General features: G+C 40.6%; 1 protein-coding gene across 1 annotated transcript in view; it reads right to left on the bottom strand.

Moving 5' to 3' along the window:
• pth1r (parathyroid hormone 1 receptor) overlaps positions 1-19,705 on the bottom strand; it is a 92,258-nt gene that overhangs the window by 24,977 nt on the left and 47,576 nt on the right. The window contains exons 3-7 of the mRNA XM_014191246.3: positions 12,217-12,327; positions 11,532-11,656; positions 8,409-8,503; positions 3,816-4,002; positions 809-962 (exon numbers count right to left, since the gene is read on the bottom strand). Of these exons, the coding sequence (XP_014046721.1) occupies positions 809-962; positions 3,816-4,002; positions 8,409-8,503; positions 11,532-11,656; positions 12,217-12,327 (672 nt within the window). The remainder of the gene's footprint in view (positions 1-808; positions 963-3,815; positions 4,003-8,408; positions 8,504-11,531; positions 11,657-12,216; positions 12,328-19,705) is intronic.

Raw genomic sequence — 19,705 nt, forward strand, 5'->3', positions numbered from 1 at the left:
GGAGGAATGGGCCAAAATTCACCCAACTTATTGTGGGAAGCTTGTGGAAGGCTACCCAAAACGTTTCACCAAAGTTAAACAATTTAAAAGGCAATGCTACCAAATACTAATTGAGTGTATGTAAACTTCTGATCCACTGGGAATGTGATGAAAGAAATAAAAGCTGAAATAAATCATTCTCTCTACTATTATTCTGACATTTCACATTATTAAAATAAAGTGTTGATCCTAACTGACCTAAGACAGGGCATTTTTACTAGGATTAAATGTCAGGAATTGTGAAAAACTGAGTTTAAATGTATTTGTCACGGTTGTCATAGGAAGGAGCGGACGGACCAAAGTGCAGCGTGTGTGTCGTTCCACATTTTATTTTCACTGTGAAACTTTGCAAACCATACACAATAAACTGAACGAACAAAAACAACAAACTGTGACGCAGAGTAGAAACATACACTAACTCAGAAACAATCTCCCACAAATCCAGGTAGAAAGAAACCCTACTTAAGTATGATCTCCAATTAGAGACAACGAGGACCAGCTGCCTCTAACTGGAGATCATCCCAAACAAAACCCAACATAGAAATACAAAACTATAACATGACAACATAGAAAAACTAAACTAGAAAACCCTCCCTGTCACGCCCTGACCTACTCTACCATAGAAGATAACAGCTTTCTATGGTCAGGACGTGACAGTATTGGCTAACGTGTATGTACCCTTCCGACTTCAACTGTATGTGTTTTTTAAAGGGGTTCATTAGTAGCAGTGCATCTGCAGTAAAAATGTGTTTTCTATGACATCACATACCCCATCCAATCAAAGTGAATCCCCAGAGGTACTTCCTGTCTGAGAAGAAGGTCATGAAGATGAGGCTGTGGAGGTACAAGCCCTCTACTAGGATCCAGTAGTAGTTGGTGGCCAGGAAATACAGGAACAGGGTCACTGCTAATTTACAGCCAATCTAAAGGAAACACAACAGACAAATACATCTAATATACTGAATTTACTAAATACAATAGGCTATTTCATGGTCACAAGCACAAGGTTCTTCTTGTAGTGACCTGAAGCCATACATTTTGAATCTTTAGAATCCACTCTTGCTTTGCACTGTTATATACTGCTTGGCTTGTGTGACATACAGAAACACTAAGGGTAGTGTGTACAATGACAAATGTGTATTCACTTTGCAGGGAGTAAACCAACATTCAAGCCTCTCCATAATGAAACTTCTAGGTTCCAAGCACGGTTTGTACAATGAAAGATTTATTCTAATCCAAGTAATACTGTGTGTTGCTCAAACCTGGAGAGGTTGATAAAATATACAGGGAATTTAACAACAGGCAATTCCTGGTAGTTTAGCCTGTGTATGTCCCAAAGGATGCCAACCTCTATGCCTCTGTCTGTCCTACTCAGTGGTGTAGTGGTGCCTGGAGAAGTGGGTATACTCAAATTTTGCCATTTCCCCCCCCCAAACGGCCCGCCCGAAGATGTTTAAGCCTATCATTAGCGTCACTATATTTTCCCGGTTCCTTAAAATGTATGAAACCTGGACGTTTTACTTCATATTATGAGGCATGTCTTACCTTGCTTCAAAGTAACCTAAAGCCAAAATCTCACCATAGAAACGTGGAGGCAATTATTCTATAAAGACTTCTCATTTCCGCTCTCCTGTTCTATTGTTTTTCAAATCAACTTTCATTGTCTGGCAGCCAAAGATATTATCCTTGTCATATTAGTAACCCATAATAGTTGTTGCATTGTTAGATCTCCCCTCTTTCTAAATGTCCATCTCTGTCCAGGACAGAGTGCAATTTTCCCGCAAAATGCATTTTGGAACATTTGCGCGAAGGCCTACCGCTGTGTGCACATTGCTGCGCTTAAAACGTGAAGAACTAAAAGTTTATCAACATTTTAAGCTAAACATTCTGATCGGTTCCATCAGGCTTAATAATTGATAAGGCGTATACCTACACTACTGGTCCTAATGTACCAGTCAAAAGTTTGGACACACCTACTCATTCAAGGGTTTTTCTTTATTTTTACTATTTTATACATTGTAGAATAATAGTGAAGACATCAAAACTATGAAATAACACATATGGAATCATGTAGTAACCAAAAACATTTTCAACAAATCAAAATATGTTTTAGATTTTAGATTCTTCAAAGTAGCCACCCATTGCGTTGATGACAGCTTTGCACACTCTTGGCATTCTCTCAACCAGCTTCATTAGAAAAGCTTCTCCAACAGTCTTGAAGGAGTTCCCACATATGCTGAGCACTTGTTGGCTGCTTTTCCTTCACTTTGTGGTCCAACTCATCCCAAACCATCTCAATTGGGTTGAGGTTGGGTGATTCTGGAGGCCAGGTCATCTGATGTAGCACTCCATCACTCTACTTGGTCAAACAGCCCTAACATAGCCGGAAGGTGTGTTTTGGGTCATTGTCCTGTTGAAAAACAAATGATAGTCCCACTAAGTGCAAACCAGATGGGATGGCGTATCGCTGCAGAATGCTGTGGTAGCTATACTGGTTAAGTGTGCCTTGAATTCTATATAAATTACTGACAGTGTCACCAGCAAAGCCCCCCACACCTCCTCCTCCATGCTTCACGGTGGGAACTATACATGCGAGATCATCTGTTCACCTACTCTGCGTCTCACAAAGACATGGCTGTTGGAACCAAAAATCTCAAATTTGGACTCATCAGACCAAAGGACAAATTTACACCAGTCTAATGTCCATTGCTCGTGTTTCTTGGCCCAAGCAACTCTCTTCTTCTTATTGGTGTCCTTTAGTAGTGGTTTCTTTGCAGCAATTCGGCCATGAAAGCCTGATTTCCGGAATGACTGATCATCATGTCTTAAAGTATTGGACTGTCGTTTCTCTTTGCTTATTTGAGCTGTGCTTGCCATAATATGGACTTGGTATTTTACCAAATAGGGCTATCTTCTGTATACTACCCCTACCTTGTCACAACACAACTGATTGGCTCAAAAAAATCCACAAATTAACTTTTAACAAGGCACACCTGTTAATTGAAATGCATTCCAGGTGACGACCTCATGAAGCTGGTTGAGAGAGTGCCACGAGTGTGCAAACCTGTTATCAAGGCAAAATGTGGCAAATTTAAGAATCTGAAATATAACATATATTTTGATTTCTTTAACACTTTTTGGGTTACGACATGATTCCATATGTGTTATATCATAGTTTTGATGTCTTCACTATTATTCTACAATGTAGAAAATAGTAAAAATAAAGAAAAACCCTGGAATGAGTAGGTGTGCCCACACTTTTGACTGGTACTGTACGTGGCTACTTCCTTCAGCCTGGCTTGCACACTAACTATTGATAATATGCGCGAGCCAAGAGACTTATCCTCTTAGCTTTTTCTCCTACTACCCGCTCTTTCTTATCCAGTTTTATAAATCAGACTTTCTTTGTGGCAAGTCTTTACAAATAGCATTGATTTAGCTTATTTAGAAATGCTGCGAGAGACAGTAATAAAACAATCATAATGAAAAGCCTCAAGAGTCACGTGTACCGAATGCTGGAACGACTTTAGCAACTCATATCGAATAGTCCCTGGATAACATTGATCACTATGTCCTCAGAGGATGGCCTTTTACAATGAGCCAACAAATTTAGAACAGACATTTCACAAAAACAGTCAGAACCACATTTATGAAAATATGTTCTACGTAAATAATTACACAGGTGCCTTGGTCAATAACTTCACTACCTTAGCCTGGTACTTACTATTCTCACGTATTAAACCTCCTATAGTCTGGGGACAAAGTTAGGTACTTACAAACTGGGTTTTGTTAGCTGGAGGAGCCTCAGTGATGGACTTGAGATCTTCCACACTGACTCTTTCCATGTCCTCTAGGGCAGAACCAGAGTATAGCACCACATCCTTTATGAAGATGCTGATGCCTCGCAGCATGAACGACACAAACAGGTGCATGTGGATGTAGTTCCTGGTACAATGCAACCGCCTGGATGAGTGGAGGAGATAAATATATATATTAAAAAAGATATCATCTTCACAGTGACAAGCAATAGTCGTGTTGTGATAATACTAGGTCATACTATTGGCTTACTCAAACCAAAGACAATCATTGAAAAAAATACAGAAATGCTTGTACAAAACTTCTGAGAAACTGACGCTACTAAGCCGTTAATACACTAGGAACCCATGTTTACATCTTATCAAGGTAGTAAGTGTGTGGAGGGGGGAAGAGTTTTCCACAGTGAGTGTGTTTGTATGTACAGTACCAGTCAAACATTTGGACACAGCTACTCATTCCAGGGTTTTTCTTTATTTTTTAAATTTTTCTACATTGTAGAATAATAGTAAAGACATCAAAACCATGAAATAACACATATGGAATCATGTAATAACCAAAAAAGTGTTAAACAAATCAAAATATATTTTATATTTGAGATTCTTCAAAGTAGACACCCTTTCTGCAAAGCTGTCATCAAAGCACTCTTGGCATTCTCTCAACCAGCTTCATGGGTTAGTCAACTGGAATGCATTTCAATTAACAGGTGTGCCTTGTTAAAAGTTAATTTGTGGAATTTCTTTCTTTCTTAATGCGTTTGGGCCAATCAGTTGTGTTGTGACAAGGTAGGGGTGGTATACAGATGATAGCCCTATTTGGTAAAAGACCAAATCCATAATAAGGCAAGAACAGCTCAAATAAGCAAAGAGAAACGACAGTCCATCAGTACTTTATGACATGAAGGTCAGTCAATACGGAAAATTTCAAGAACTTTTAACGTTTCTTCAAGTGCTGTCACAAAAGCCATCACACGCTATGATGAAACTGGCTCTCACGAGGACCGCCACAGGAATGGAAGACCCAGAGTTACCACTGCTGCAGAGGATACGTTCATTAGAGTTAACTGCATCTCAGATTGCAGCCCCAATAATTGCTTGACAGAGTTCAAGTAACGGACACATCTCAACATCAACTGTTCAGAGGAGACTACGTGAATCAGGCCTTAATGGTCGAATTGCTGCAACAAAAAGAACACTACTAAAGGACACCAGTAAGAAGAAGAGACTTCCTTTGGCTAATAAACACGAGGAATAGACATTAGACCAGTGGAAATCTGTCCTTCAGTCTGATGAGTCCAAATTTGAGATTTTTGGTTCCAACAGCCGTGTCTTTGTGAGACGCAGAGTAGGTGAACGGATGATCTGCGCATGTGTGGTTCCCACCATGAATCATGGAGGAGGAGGTGTGATGGTGCTTTGCTGGTGATAGTGTCGGTTATTTATTTAGAATTCAAGGCACACTTAACCAGTATGGTTACCACAGCATTCTGCAATGACACGCCAACCCATCTGGTTTGCGCTTAGTAGGACTATCATTTGTTTTGCAACAGGACATTGACCCAACACACCTCCAGGCTGTGTAAGGGCTGTTTGACCAAGAAGGAGAGTGATGGAGTGCAGCATCAGATGACCTGGCCTCCACAATCACCCAACCTCAACCCAATTGAGATGGTTTGGCATGAGTTGGACCGCAGAGTGAAGGAAAAGCAGCCAACAAGTGCTCAGCATATGTGGGAACTCCTTCAATACTTTTGGAAAAGCATTCCAGGTGAAGCTGGTTGAGAGAATGCCAAGAGAGTGCAAAGCTGTCATCAACGCAAAGGGTGGCTACTTTGAAGAATCTAAAATATATTTTGATTTGTTTAACACTTTTTCATATGTGTTATTTCATAGTTTCGATGTCTTCACTATTATTCTACAATGTAGAAAATAGTAAAGATAAAGAAAAACCCTTGAATGAGTAGGTGTGTCCAAACTTTTGACTGGTACTGTATGTGTGCGTGATGTGTGTGCGTGCACACGTACTTGTGCGTATATATATGTGTCTGTGTGTGCACGTGTGTTTGTATTTTCACACTCTTCAGAACAATACTCATCCTAATTAGAGCCAGCTGAATTCCGCGCTGACTATAACACATTCTTGAGATTTAGGGGCTTGAAAAGCACAAATATTGAATTGCAGGGCTGAAAGTGAGCTGTAAAAACAAAATTGCAAGCATGTGTTGAGCAGATCCAAGAGCATGCGTATTTCCTCCCAGACAAGCAAAAGTTTATCTGTCACATTATCCTCAAAACATCCCTTGCCAACATTGAAGGGAGCATTTGATGAAGTTGGAGTCAGGTTGTATTGTGTTGTCGATACACAGACTATACCAAACTAGAAACGGTTATCTATATTCTGACATTTGCTTTCATGTAAATCCAAGCATTACTCAGACACCCAATGTTGGCAACAAATGTTAACCTCCAGCGACATAAAATTATTATTGATCATGAAGCCAATTTGGCTACGAATATTCTAAAAACCCTTATCAGTGTAGTGATGGGGGAACAAATCGATACAGTTACATATTATTTTGGACAATATTTTATTGATACTTTGACTCCAAGTATCGATTGCTAGGTAGCGTTATTTGGCTCTAGTCGGCTGTACCTGCACCAAAATTCTGGTATTTTTCATTGCATAGCTTGTTCTCCATCTTTTAAATAACGAGCCATTATGTTTTCATATTTCCATGACTGATCAAAACTAATTTCCTCATGTTCTCACGTCTCTCTGCAGCAGACATATAGTGAGCATTCTTTTTGGAACATCAAATCGCAATAACATGTCAGTATTGAATCGCAATACACATAAAATTGTGAGAATCGCAATATATATTGTATCGGCATGTAAGTATCGTGATAATATCATACTGTGAGGTCCCTGGCAATTCCCAGCCCTATATCAGTGTAGGCCTACAGTGTATTACTGTGGCAAGCAGTGAGTATACATAACAAGTAACCGCAGAAAACTCATGAATCATTATTTGCTTGTGTCTAACCTCTGCAGTCAAACCCATTACTACATTTTAGTCATTTAGCAGACACTCTTATCCAAACCAACTTAAAAGAGCAATTAAGGTTAAGTGCCTTGCTCAAGGGTACATCGGCCGATTTTTCACCTAATTGGCTTAGGGATTGCTGGCCCAACGCTCTTAACCACTAAGCTACCTGCCACCTCTCAACTGGCTATTAAGATATTGGACAAGCTCTCCTTTGGGGAATTTTGATTTGTGAAGTGGTGAGGGAAACTAATTTATGAACAGGAAGAGGAAAAACACCAGTGCTAATGTGCAGTATGTATCCCTCGGTCTCTCCACAGAAAACATTTCTGAACCTGCCTCTCCTGTGTCTGAGGGTTTTAAAAGCCTGACATGTTAAAGGGAAGAGGGAGACGTAGCTGGAGTGCTCCTGAATGCGCTGCTGGGACGTCAGCCCAGACCCCCGGGGACCTCCGAGACGTGTGATTAGACTAATTTGGCCTGTAGATTTCCTGGTGCCAGTTTAGGATCTCTCTCTCTCTTAAAACATTTACTCCCTTCTGAGAAGCCTGGCTTAGGCTCTAAGTCACGTTGAGCGCAATGTTTGTAAACACGACTTTACACCAATTCCTGGACTTGACACTCTCCCTCCACTAAACAAAAATTTGTAAATAATGGGGAGGTTTCCTTGCATTAATCACCTAAAAGAAAAATGAAACGATTCAATGTAAAATGTCAAACAAATTCAACCTTGTGTGCAAGGATTAGTGTTCATGCTGCTGAATTTGAGTAATTAGTTTTTTGGCTAAGGCAATGATAAGAACAAAGTAACTGTCTCTAGAAAATCCAACCAAATTCACTACATATCAAATTGACTGTGAGAATTAATTTACCAATCTATTTCTCTTTCAGCCTGCCTTAAAGGCTTCTGCCCGGACATGACAGAATATTAATTAGGCTGAAACTGCACACCAATATATTAGTGATATTTATTTAACTAGCCAAGTCAGTTAAGAACAAATTCTTATTTACAATGATGGCTTACCGGGGAACAAGGGTTAACTGCCTTGTTCTGGGGTAGAACGTCAGATTTTTACCTTGTCAGCTCAGGGATTCGATCCAGCAACCTTTCGGTTACTGGCCCAATGCTCTAACCACTAGGCTACCTGCCGCCCATTTCCTCATGTAACCATACCACCAAGTAAATATAATAACAATACGCACTAACCACGGATCTCTCAGGTCTGAGATGAATAAGTATGAAAATAACAAAGAATATACTGTAAATGCCAGCAAGATGAGGCACGGTTTACAATTACACGCTGGCTCTAAGGCAACAACCTCAAAGGCAGCCACCTCTAATCCTTTTAAAAGTCAAACGCTCATGGAAAAGCAAAGGTAAAACATTATACAAACACATTTTGCAGGCTTTGTCTCTCTGTTTCACCACACAAAACATTTGATGAGAGATTTGGTGGGAGATCAAATATGGACTGAGGAAGGAATTTTCCCAATGACAACAAGTACTACTCACCGGAAATAACCCAGGATGATCACAGCCACCATAAGTGATCCCAGAGAGATGGAGTAGCCCACTGTGTAGATGAGGTACAAACGGTCAAATACTTCCTGTTGAGCGAGACAAGGTCGTATGAAGGAGGAATGTTAAGAGAGACGGAGTAGCCCACTGTGTAGATAAGGTACAGAGGTTCAAATACTTCCTGTTGAGAGAGACAAGGTCATATGAAGGAGAGATATTGTTAGTCATATCAGGTGGCAGGTCAGGAGTGAACTGTCTACTCAAAGGTGTCGGCCTACTTACAGTAGCCTGTTTGAGGAAGTGCTAGATGTTTGATAAGTGTGCCTGGTGTGCTACATAGATTGTTTTACAACATAAAAGTCATTGACCCAGGACATTCCAATTACACAATATTGTCCCCATAAATCTGCTGAAATCAATCATAGGGTCTCTGTGCCTCACTGTTTAACCTTTATAAAGGCACTGAGGATAATGTTACTCATGACAAAAATGACTCACAGTTGCAGGCTACGCATTACTAAACAGAAAACTGCTGCAGACCAAAAACAAAACACCATGCATCTTAAAGCTCAAAGAAGGTGCTATCATGGTGTGCGACCATTCCAAGATCTAAGGTCATTTCATGGTGTGCGACCATCCCAGGCCTCTGATTATTTTCTGAATAAAATATGGTGCGTAACTTCTGACAGTGAGCTGCCCACCAGAGGACTGACGCCCACCAGGCAATGGGCTTCCCGCCAAGTGTCAAACTGAGATAGAGATTTCTAATAAACAGAATATTTGGCTTGAGAGATGTGCCGCACTGACAAAAGCCCTGGGTGGGGTGGGGTGTGGTGCGTGCTGGGGCTTCCAGCTGGAGATTACAGCACAGAGCAGGCAACCAGAGGACATACTGCTGGAGAGGTGAGACGCTAAAAAACCTGGCTTCAAATAGGATTTGTTTTATTTCAAATATTTTAGCTGCACTTGATTGAGCTTGCCTGGCTAAAATAAATCCTGTTCACCTGGCACTCCAGGCAGGACTCAATCAAACTCTCAAAGTATTTGAAATACTGTTTGAATCCAGGTCTGGCCTCTAGCTAGCTACCCGTGGTTGCTGGATCAACACAGCCTAGTGGAGAGGCTCCTTTGGGGCCTGCTGTAACCAGAGCCTACTCCACTGCTGTTATCATTTAGGGATGGGGACCCAGTGCCAAACCCAAGGGTTCCTAAGTTGTGGTGCACGGCTGAAGGGTTTAATTTGGTGCATATGCATTTTTCATTAACTATAGCTGCTGCTATGAGTCCTGGGACCGGGAGACCATCAGCATAAACATTTGAAGTCTAAGAAGAAATAAAGCAGGGGCCCTCTCCTCAAAATGTTGATGGAAGGATACCCATGACATCCTCTGCCCACAACCGTAATGTTGAGACCCACATTTAAATGGAGGAGAGTAGAATGCATGTGTGGGGAGAGACCAGAGAAGTTTAGTTTAATATTCATATGAAGCCAGATATTTTGGGTTGCAGTAAGCTGTCTCTGGTGCAAGTTATTATGAAAGTAAGCCCAAAAGCAGATATCCTGGTTAAACCAGACTGAATCCAACCTACAGTACTCAGGATGACCTTTTCTGAACCTTGGCTGGAGCTAACCGCTAAGTAACCTTGCTCAGGTTAAGAGTGGGGAGTAGCGTTCAACAATTTCCTGCTTAGCGCCCTCGACTTGTCATTCAGGGACTGATTACTTACCGCCTCCTTTTACATGGCCCAGTGTTGCCCATGGCAACTTGCTGACCACTAGACTTGGGCTCAATTCGAATTGAAGGCAGTCAATTCAGGAAGTGATTTGAATTAAAAATTCAGAAATGTCTAAACTTCTTAAATAGCTTCTACTTTTCAGTTTATTGAGAAGTCATTGAAAATAAATGATATTTTTTTCGATTATTGAAATGTAATTTTTGCTTGCTTCCTGAATTTACTGCCTTCAATTCAAATGGAGCCCAACCTTGTTGTATATTGGCCCAGAACTGAGTGTAACAGGCAATCCATTTGATCAATGAGCACCTCAAATAACAGTTGAGGGCAGAGGATATAATTGAATGAATGGAATTGGAATGACCTCTGTGATGATAACGGAATTAGTAAAGACATAACAGTATCAGTAATCTTTCTATGATTAAAGTTACTTTAAAGTCTTTAAGACATTTTTCTTACATTTTCCACGTGTTGAATCTTTTCCTCTAAATCCTGGCTACAGCACTCATTTTTGGAGAGATGTGCCGGTCATATAACCTTTATTCCGATATCCAATTCAGCTCCAATACATTTAAGTCAGAGGAAGAAGCCTATCATATCAGATTGTAAGAAGGGGTTCAATGGAGGTAACGCTTCGCTTAATCTAGCAATAGATTCTTTGGTCCAAACACAAGTATAATCATTCCAAACATTGTTCACATAATCTCCAAGGGGGAAATAAGTCAATAGTAAAGAATTGGCATGTCTGCTTTTCATTTGAAGTAGCCTCACATTTCTGAGGGGACACATCTTTTGTTCCATTTGGCGACATTCTTCATCTAAATGATAAACAGGGTTTTTAATGTTGATCTTCTAAATATCTTTTGTTATTGTTAGGTTTCCTGCAAATGAGTAGAAGCATCAGAAAAAGCAGAATGTAAACGAGTCTAACAATGGGGATGGCAGACACACAATGAAAACGGTAGAGGTTCAAGAAGTTACAGACATGTGAGGTTAGAGAATGATTGAGCCCTCAGAGAGCAGTAGCTAGCTACCTCCTGCAGTATACTCACACACAAATCCCCCTACAGCTCCATCTGAATTGTGACAGAAATGAAAAGCGGCCTAGCCTACACCAGTAAAAAGGGCCTAGTTTCTTACCAATCAGATCACGCGCCCAATATCATACACATTCCAATACCTCCACATTGATTGTGTAGGCTAATGCTAGAACTGCCCTCAAACAATAGAATAGATTGAAATAGACTTAAAATGTCACACTTTTTTTCAGAAAAGACACAATGGCCATTGTCCCTGTCCACTGCTATTGTGTCACGTCTCTGACAAAGTTGGCATTGTCTAATGTTGTGAAGAAATGCATGCTAGGATAGACATGACCCTCACCTTCTCATTATTTTGGTTATAGTGTGAGAGGAATTTTGCACATTCGCTGTAGTTGGCCCATGTCTTGTTGTTGGTAGTGGTCAGCTCCCACGTCCCATTGTTGTCACAGCGACGATAGGCTAGTCCTGTAGAATACAACACATAGAATACAACAGAATGACAATGCACATGTCATTTCTTTTCACCTGTAAGTACATATTGGTGTTGTATACTATGATACTAGGATATACTGCGCGTGACAACTTCCTAGAATAAATGTCCATGCCCATTTTTTTGTATTTTTTTTAAACACGCTGTTGGCATTTTCTAGGAAACAAAGTGAATAGTATGTTAAGAGTTTGGTAGAATTTTAGCACATCAGAAATCATGTGTATTTTTTCCAGTGTAGCAGCCTTGTTAGATGAAGAACTCAAGTTTTAAAAAGATCAAATCTTGTTGCGTCGATGTAACTATAGAAATGCATTCAAAAGCAACGCCCCATGCTGTCTTCCAGAGTAAAGCAGATACAAGAGGTTGTTTTCAAATTTTACAATAGTGAACACCATTACCTATAATATATGCCATTTAGCAGACGCTTTTATCCAAAGCGACTTACAGTCATGCGTGCGTACATTTGACGTAAAACTGAAAATGAGCTCAGTGAAAGAGAACTGTTGAACTGCAGGCTACCCAGGGCCTGTCTTACCTTTATGGTTGAAGTCGTAAATGTACTCTGGACAGGCAGTGGACACCAGCTTTCCAGGAGACCCCTCAGGCCAACAAACAATGCCATCCCACTCTGGCGAGCAGTAACCATCTGCAGGAATAGAGCCAAAGCAGTAGTGACATTTAAGCCTAGTGACTTTGACTGTTCACTGCCTTGGCTCCAACATTACATCGCCTTAGGCTTCGTTATATTCCAAGACACCAATGAGTAGCTGTTTTTAGATTGTGTTGTCCCCTGAAAAGGATACACAAATGAACTTTAACCTAATGGCATGATCATAAATAGCATGTAGAGAAAGATGGCCCCAGTAGCCTGTTAATTGGTGGGTAGGTAGGAAATGGATATAATGCCCCTTGTTCACAACACCAGTCATCTATAGCAGTGATGTCTTCTGTCTGCTGGATATGTTTGATCATCCAGAGAAGATTTGTGGCTGCTGCTCTCCATCAAAACTACAATTAAGGCTAAACAAACAAACAAACATATAATTCCCAAAATACCTCAAAATGTCAACATTTTCTAGCAAATGTGTGTCATACTTCAATGTTTTTATTGTACTTTGTTTTGGCATGAATCTGCTTCCACTTTACGTCCACCTCACAAGAAAGACTTTCCTGTTGGTCTATGTTGCTTCCGCCGCATGAAAAGGAGACTTGCAATGTTGCAGTCAGGAAATAACTGAGTAGGACTATGCAGGCATGTTTCTAATGATCCATAGGAGGGGCATAGGCCTAAATGCACTATTTATTGAATGTTTATGATCTTACCGCAGCACTCACACACTTTAACATAAAGTGCATCTCTTCTGTTAAAGTGGATCTTATTTGTGGAAATTCCATGCAAAATCAAGAAAACAACAGCAATGGTGCAGGGTTCTGGATCCCTTGGGGAAAAAACAAAGATACTATGGTACACCACTGAAGACTGAGTCTAGTTCACCAGAGTGGAAGAGCAGAGTCAAGCAGTTAGCAATTCTGCTGACCTCTCTTATTTCCACCCTCTTGTAAAATCTTTCTTCCTCACCCCCTGGGAATGCCTACAGCGCGGTAAAGTTGCTGTTTGTACACTTTAAGCAAGTTTGCAAAAAACGCCTTCGACTCACAAGGAATTGTTGCTTTGGAAAACAGAACGTTGATAGATGTCAAGCAACCTTATGTTCATTGATACATACGGGCAGCAGTAGCATTTTAGAACAAAATGATTCTGAATTGTTAGCTATACCAAATGGTGCAGAAATCCTAGCCCTCCGACAGTGGGAATGTAGTACCCTCTCCCCACAGATCCCTGGCAGAAGGCATTTTCTGGCTACGCTTTCATTTTGGATTATTGAAAACATCTTCCCAACACTCACCACTAATAACTAGATAAGGATAAAACAAAAACGGTTTTCTCTTCGCTATGAAATCTATTACTTTCTCATTCTTGTAATCAATGTTACAAAGAGGCTATGACGACATTTTTATGTGCCTACAAAATCGCCCGTCATTCGGAGATCATAATTAGAGAGCACACTTTGTATTTCTTCCAACTGATTTTGGATTGAGAGAGAAGCCTAAGATGCTTCACGTTTTTTTTTACATCAATGACCACATGTCCTGGGAGTGAAATCGGTCTTAGGTTTGAGGTTTTTTCACTGTACTTTTATAACCCATCGGACCACCTACCAACAGGCTCAAATTAAACACAGAACACACACATATATAATTTCCTATAAATTCCATGACCATGATTTAAATATAAATGTGACTATGAGGGAGTGGGGGATTTTGGTATTGGTGATGTAATTGAGGTTTATAATAACGCTTTCTTTTCCCTCCAGTCATTTGATTCAAGTCTTGGAGATGTCAAAACACATCGCAGTAGAGTTTTGATAGTTGCAAGCTTTTATGATTTTACACCAACACCACAGGTTTGAATGCTGAGCTATTTTCACACACTGCAAGGTCTGGGGTATTGAGCCCACATCCCTCCACTGACCTAACCAGGCAAACCTCAGTGTCTCCCTCAATGAAAACGTTGTCTCGGGGAAGTAATGGAGAACTCATGTGTATTTAAGGCACAAATGAGAAATAATAACAAATAGATGGGACTTCACAGTGAAACACTGCAACTCTAAACAAGACCCTGGCCTTGGGCTGAGGTTGGCCCACCACCCTACCAGCCATCACTTTCAAAATAGCTAGAAAATAAAGATCAGTTCATTACCATTTGCTAATTTCACCACACGGTGCAAACCATTTGAAACAGTCATCCCTCCACAGTTCTAATAATAGTTTGGCTAACCACAAGTTTACAGTGGCACATAACACCAAGGGGTGCTCACATAAGACATGGTCAAGGCAAATCTGGAAGAAAAGCCAAACGCCTAAAAAATGTATTCAGTTGCTATTCTTTGAGTTTGAGTCAGCATGCAAGATTCAAGGTTTTTCCACAATAGAGGAGACCAAAATGAGCTTTAGCATATTCCAAATAAAGGGCACACTTTTCTTAGCCAATGTCGTCAACATTTCAAAAATAAAAACTATTCATAAAACATAATGGCCAGTTAACAGCAAAAGTTTCCACCATCATTTTGTCACGTATACTCCCTCTCTGGCCTCTAGGTCACCACACTGCTGATTATTACACGCACCTATCATCATCATCATCATCATCATCATCATCATCATGTGCACCAGTGCTTATTGACACTCACCTGCACTCCATCACCTCCTTGATTACATGCCCTATTTATGTCACTCCCTTTGGTTCCTTCCCTAGGCGTTATTGTTTCTGTATCTGTCGGTGCGCTATTAGTGTTTCTTCTTTTGTTCAAATTAGTTTATTTATTTAACGTATTCACTGACTGAACTTCCTGACTCTCAGCGTACATCATTCCAAATTTCTACAGGGTCATCATGAGACTAACTACAACATAGGCTATACTGTACAGAACATAATGATGTGATAGTATTTGCCACATAAACAATGTGCACATTAGGTTGAAATGAAGTTCAAATGAAAATGCTCAAATTATAAAGTAAAAAGAATACTGAATTAATCAAGCACACCAAATAAGGTATTAAAAGCTTTTTCAGGCAGAAAGTACACCAGAGCCTTTCCTCTCTCTTTGAGAGGTAGGTAATATGCATACCCAAATTTCAGCTTCAGCTGAGCTATGACTGTAAATACGTGTGTCACGCCCTGATTTGTTTCACCTGTCCTTGTGATTGTCTCCACCCCCTCCAGGTGTCGCTTATTTTTCCCAGTGTATTTATCCCTGTGTTTCCTGTCTCTCTATGCCAGTTTGTCTTGTATGTTTCCAAGTCAACCTGCGGTTTTCCCGGTCGCCTGTTTTTTTTGCATTTGCCTTTTTCTAGTCCTCCTGGTTTTAACCCTTGCCTGTTTCTGGACTTTGTACCCGCCTGCCTGACCATTCTGCCTGCCTTGACCATGAGCCTGTCACTCTGAGCATGAGCCTGCCACTCTGTACCTCCTGGACTCTGATCTGGTTTTGACGTTTTTGCCTGTCCACTACCATTCTCTTGCCTACCCCTTTGGATTAATAAACATTTGTAGGACTCCATCTGCCTCCTGTGTTTGCATTTGGGTCTCGCCTTGTGCCTTGATAGTGTGCAACCTTTCAAAAAGGGGTCAGGATACAGCCACCAGGCTAAGTCGATTTTACTACTCTCTGACAGTGTCACCAGGTATACAGGTTAAGTAGTCATCTGATGCACCCACCGTGGTTCAAAGTAATTTCATTGAAATGATGTGGGGATAAAAACATTGATTGTTTGGGTGGTGATAAAATATTTGCGCTGATGTGGTAAATAAGAAGCATTACTACCATATGGGTACACTCATAAGGGCAGGCTGAGCTGAGTGATTTTGAAGCATAAATTAAAAAACACAGAATAATAGAACTTTATGAGTCACATTAGTCACACGTGCAGCGAAATGCTTACTTATGAGCCCCTAACCAACAATGCAGTTAAAAAAAATGATAATATACGGAGAATAAGAGAAAAGTAACAAGTAATTAAAGAGCAGCAGCAAAATAACTATAGCGACTATATAAAAGGGGGTACCAATAGTCAATGTGCGGGGGCACCGGTTAACCTGTTGGGTCTAGGGGGCAGCATTTGCACGTCTGGATAAAAAAAATGTACCCGATTTAATCTGGTTACTAATCCTACCCAGTAACTAGAATATGCATATACTTATTATATATGGATAGAAAACACTCTAAAGTTTCCAAAACTGTTTGAATGGTGTCTGTGAGTATAACAGAACTCATTTGGCAGGCAAAACCCTGAGACATTTTCTGACAGGAAGTGGATACCTGATGTGTTGTATTGAGTTTAAACCTATCCCATTGAAAAACACAGGGGTTTAGGAATATTTTGGCACTTCCTATTGCTTCCACTAGATGTCACCAGCCTTTACAAAGTGTTTTGAGTCTTCTGGAGGGAGATCTGACCGAACAAGAGCCATGGAACGGTGATGTCCCATTAGACACCTGGCGCGCTACTTCATGTTGGGTACCCTCGTTCCAATACGTTATAAAAGGCTATGCATTCGTCCACCTTGAATATTATTCATGTTCTGGTTAAAAAAGGCCCTAATGATTTATGCTATACAACGTTTGACATGTTTGAACGAACGGAAATATATTTTTTCCCCTCGTTCATGACGAGAAGTCCGGCTGGCTTACATCATGTGCTAACGAGACGGAGATTTTTGGACATAAATGATGAGCTTTTTTGAACAAAACTACATTCGTTATGGACCTGTGATACCTGGAAGTGACATCTGATGAAGAGAATCAAAGGTAATGGATTATTTACATAGTATTTTCGATTTTAGATCTCCCCAACATGACGTCTAGTCTGTATCGCAACGCGTATTTTTCTGGGCACAGTGCTCAGATTATTGCAAAGTGTGATTTCCCAGTAAGGTTATTTTTAAATCTGGCAAGTTGATTGCGTTCAAAAGATGTAAATCTATAATTCTTTAAATGACAATATAATATTTTACCAATGTTTTCTAATTTTAATTATTTAATTTGTGACGCTGACTTGACTGCCGGTTATTGGAGGGAAACGATTTCCTCAACATCAATGCCATAGTAAAACGCTGTTTTTGTATATAAATATGAACTTGATAGAACTAAAAATGCATGCATTGTCTAACATAATGTCCTAGGAGTGTCATCTGATGGAGATTGTAAAAGGTTAGTGTATCATTTTAGCTGGTTTTATGGTTTTGGTGACCCTGTCTTTGACTTGACAAAACATTACACACAACTCTTGTAAATGTACTGTCCTAACATACTCTAAATTTATGCTTTCGCCGTAAAACCTTTTTGAAATCGTAAAACGTGGTTAGATTAAGGAGATGTTTATCTTTCAAATGGTGTAACATAGTTGTATTTTTGAAAAATTTGAATTTTGACATTTATTTGGATTCAAATTTGCCGCTCTTGAAATGCACCTGCTGTTGATGGAGTGCACCACGGGTGGCACGCTAGCGTCCCACCTAGCCCCAAGAGGTTAATTGAGGTAGGACATATACTTTGTGCGTGACACAAGTCATTTTTCCAATCAATTGTTTACAGACAGATTATTTCACTTATAATTCACTATCACAACTCCAGTGGGTCAGAAATGTACATACACTAAGTTGACCGTGCCTTTAAACAGCTTGGAAAATTCCTTAAAATGATGTCATGGCTTTAGAAGTTTCTGATAGGCTAATTGACATCATTTGAGTCAATTGGAGGTGTAGCTGTGGATGTATTTCAAGGCCTACCTTCAAACTCAGTGCCTCTTTGCTTGACATCATGGGAAAATCAAAAGAAATCAGCCAAGACCTCAGAAAAAAAGTCTGGTTCATCCTTGAGAGCAATTTCCAAACACCTGAAGGTACCACGTTCATCTGTACAAACAATAGTACGCAAGTATAAAGACCATGGGACCACGCAGCTGTCATACTGCTCAGGAAGGAGATGCGTTCGGTCTCCTAGAGATGAACGTACTTGTGCGAAAAGTGCAAATCAACCCCAGAACAACAGCAAAGGACCTTGTGAAGATGCTGGAGGAAACAGGTACAAAAGTATCTGCATCCACAGTAAAACAAGTCCTATATTGACATAACCTGAAAGGCCGCTCAGCAAGGAAGAAGAAACCGCCATAAAAAAGCCAGACTACAGTTTGCAATAGCACATGGGGACAAAGATCATACTTTTTGGAGAAAAGTCCTCTGGTCTGATGAAACAGAAATAGAACTGTTTGGCCATAATGACCATCGTTATGTTTGGAGGAAAAAGGGGGAGGCTTGCAAGCCGAAGAACACCATCCCAACCGTGAAGCAAGGGGGTGGCAGCATCATGTTGTGGGGGTGCTTTGCTGCAGGAGGGACTGGTGCACTTCAGAAAATATATGGCACCATGAGGATGGAAAATTATGTGGATATATTGAAGCAACATCTCAAGACATCAGTCATGAAGTTAAAGCTTGGTCGTAAATGGGTCTTCCAAATGGACAATGACCCCAAGCATACTTCCAAAGTTGTGGCAAAATGGCCTAAGGACAACAAAGTCAAGGTATTTGAGTGGCCATCACAAAGCGCTGACCTCAATCCTATAGAAAATGTGTGGGCAGAACTGAAAAAGTGTATGCGAGCAAGGAGGCCTACAAACCTGACTCAGTTAAACCAGCTCTGTCAGGAGGAATGGGCCAAAATTCACCCAACTTATTGTGGGAAGCTTGTGGAAGGCTACCTGAAACGTTTGACCCAAGTTAAACAATTTAAAGGCAATGCTACCAAATACTAATTGAGTGTATGTAAACTTCTGACCTACTAGGAATGTGATGAAAGAAATAAATAAAAGCTGAAATAAATCATTCTCTCCACTATTATTCTGACATTTCACATTCTTAAAATAAAGTGTTGATCCTAACTGACCTAAGACAGGGAATTTTTACTCGGATTAAATGTCAGGAATTGTGAAAAACTGAGTTTAAATGTATTTTGCTAATGTAAACTTCCGACTTCAACTGTACATGTAGGTAGAGTTAAAGTGACTATGCATAGATGACAACAGAGAGCAGCAGTGGTGTAAAGAGAGGGAGGCGGGCAATGCAAATAGTCTGGGTATCCATTTGACTAGCTGTTAAAGAGTCTTATGGCTTGTGGGTAGAAGCTGTTTGCAAGCCTCTTGGACCTAGACTTGGTGCTCCGGTACCGCTTGCCGTGCGGTAGCAAAGAGTACAGTCTATGACTAGGGTGGCTGGAGTCTTAGACAATTTTTAGGGCCTTCCTCTGACCGCCTGGTATAGAGGTCCTGGATGGCAGGAAGCCTGGCCCCAGTGATGTACTGGGCCGTTCGCACTACCCTCTGTAATGCCTTGCGGTCGGAGGCCCGAGCAGTTGCCATACCAGGCAGTGATGCAACCAGTCAGGATGCTCTCGATGGTGCAGCTTT

Source organism: Salmo salar, chromosome 03, assembly GCF_965601325.2.
Source record: "Salmo salar chromosome 03, fSalSal1, whole genome shotgun sequence".
NCBI classification, from domain to species: Eukaryota; Metazoa; Chordata; class Actinopteri; order Salmoniformes; family Salmonidae; genus Salmo; species Salmo salar.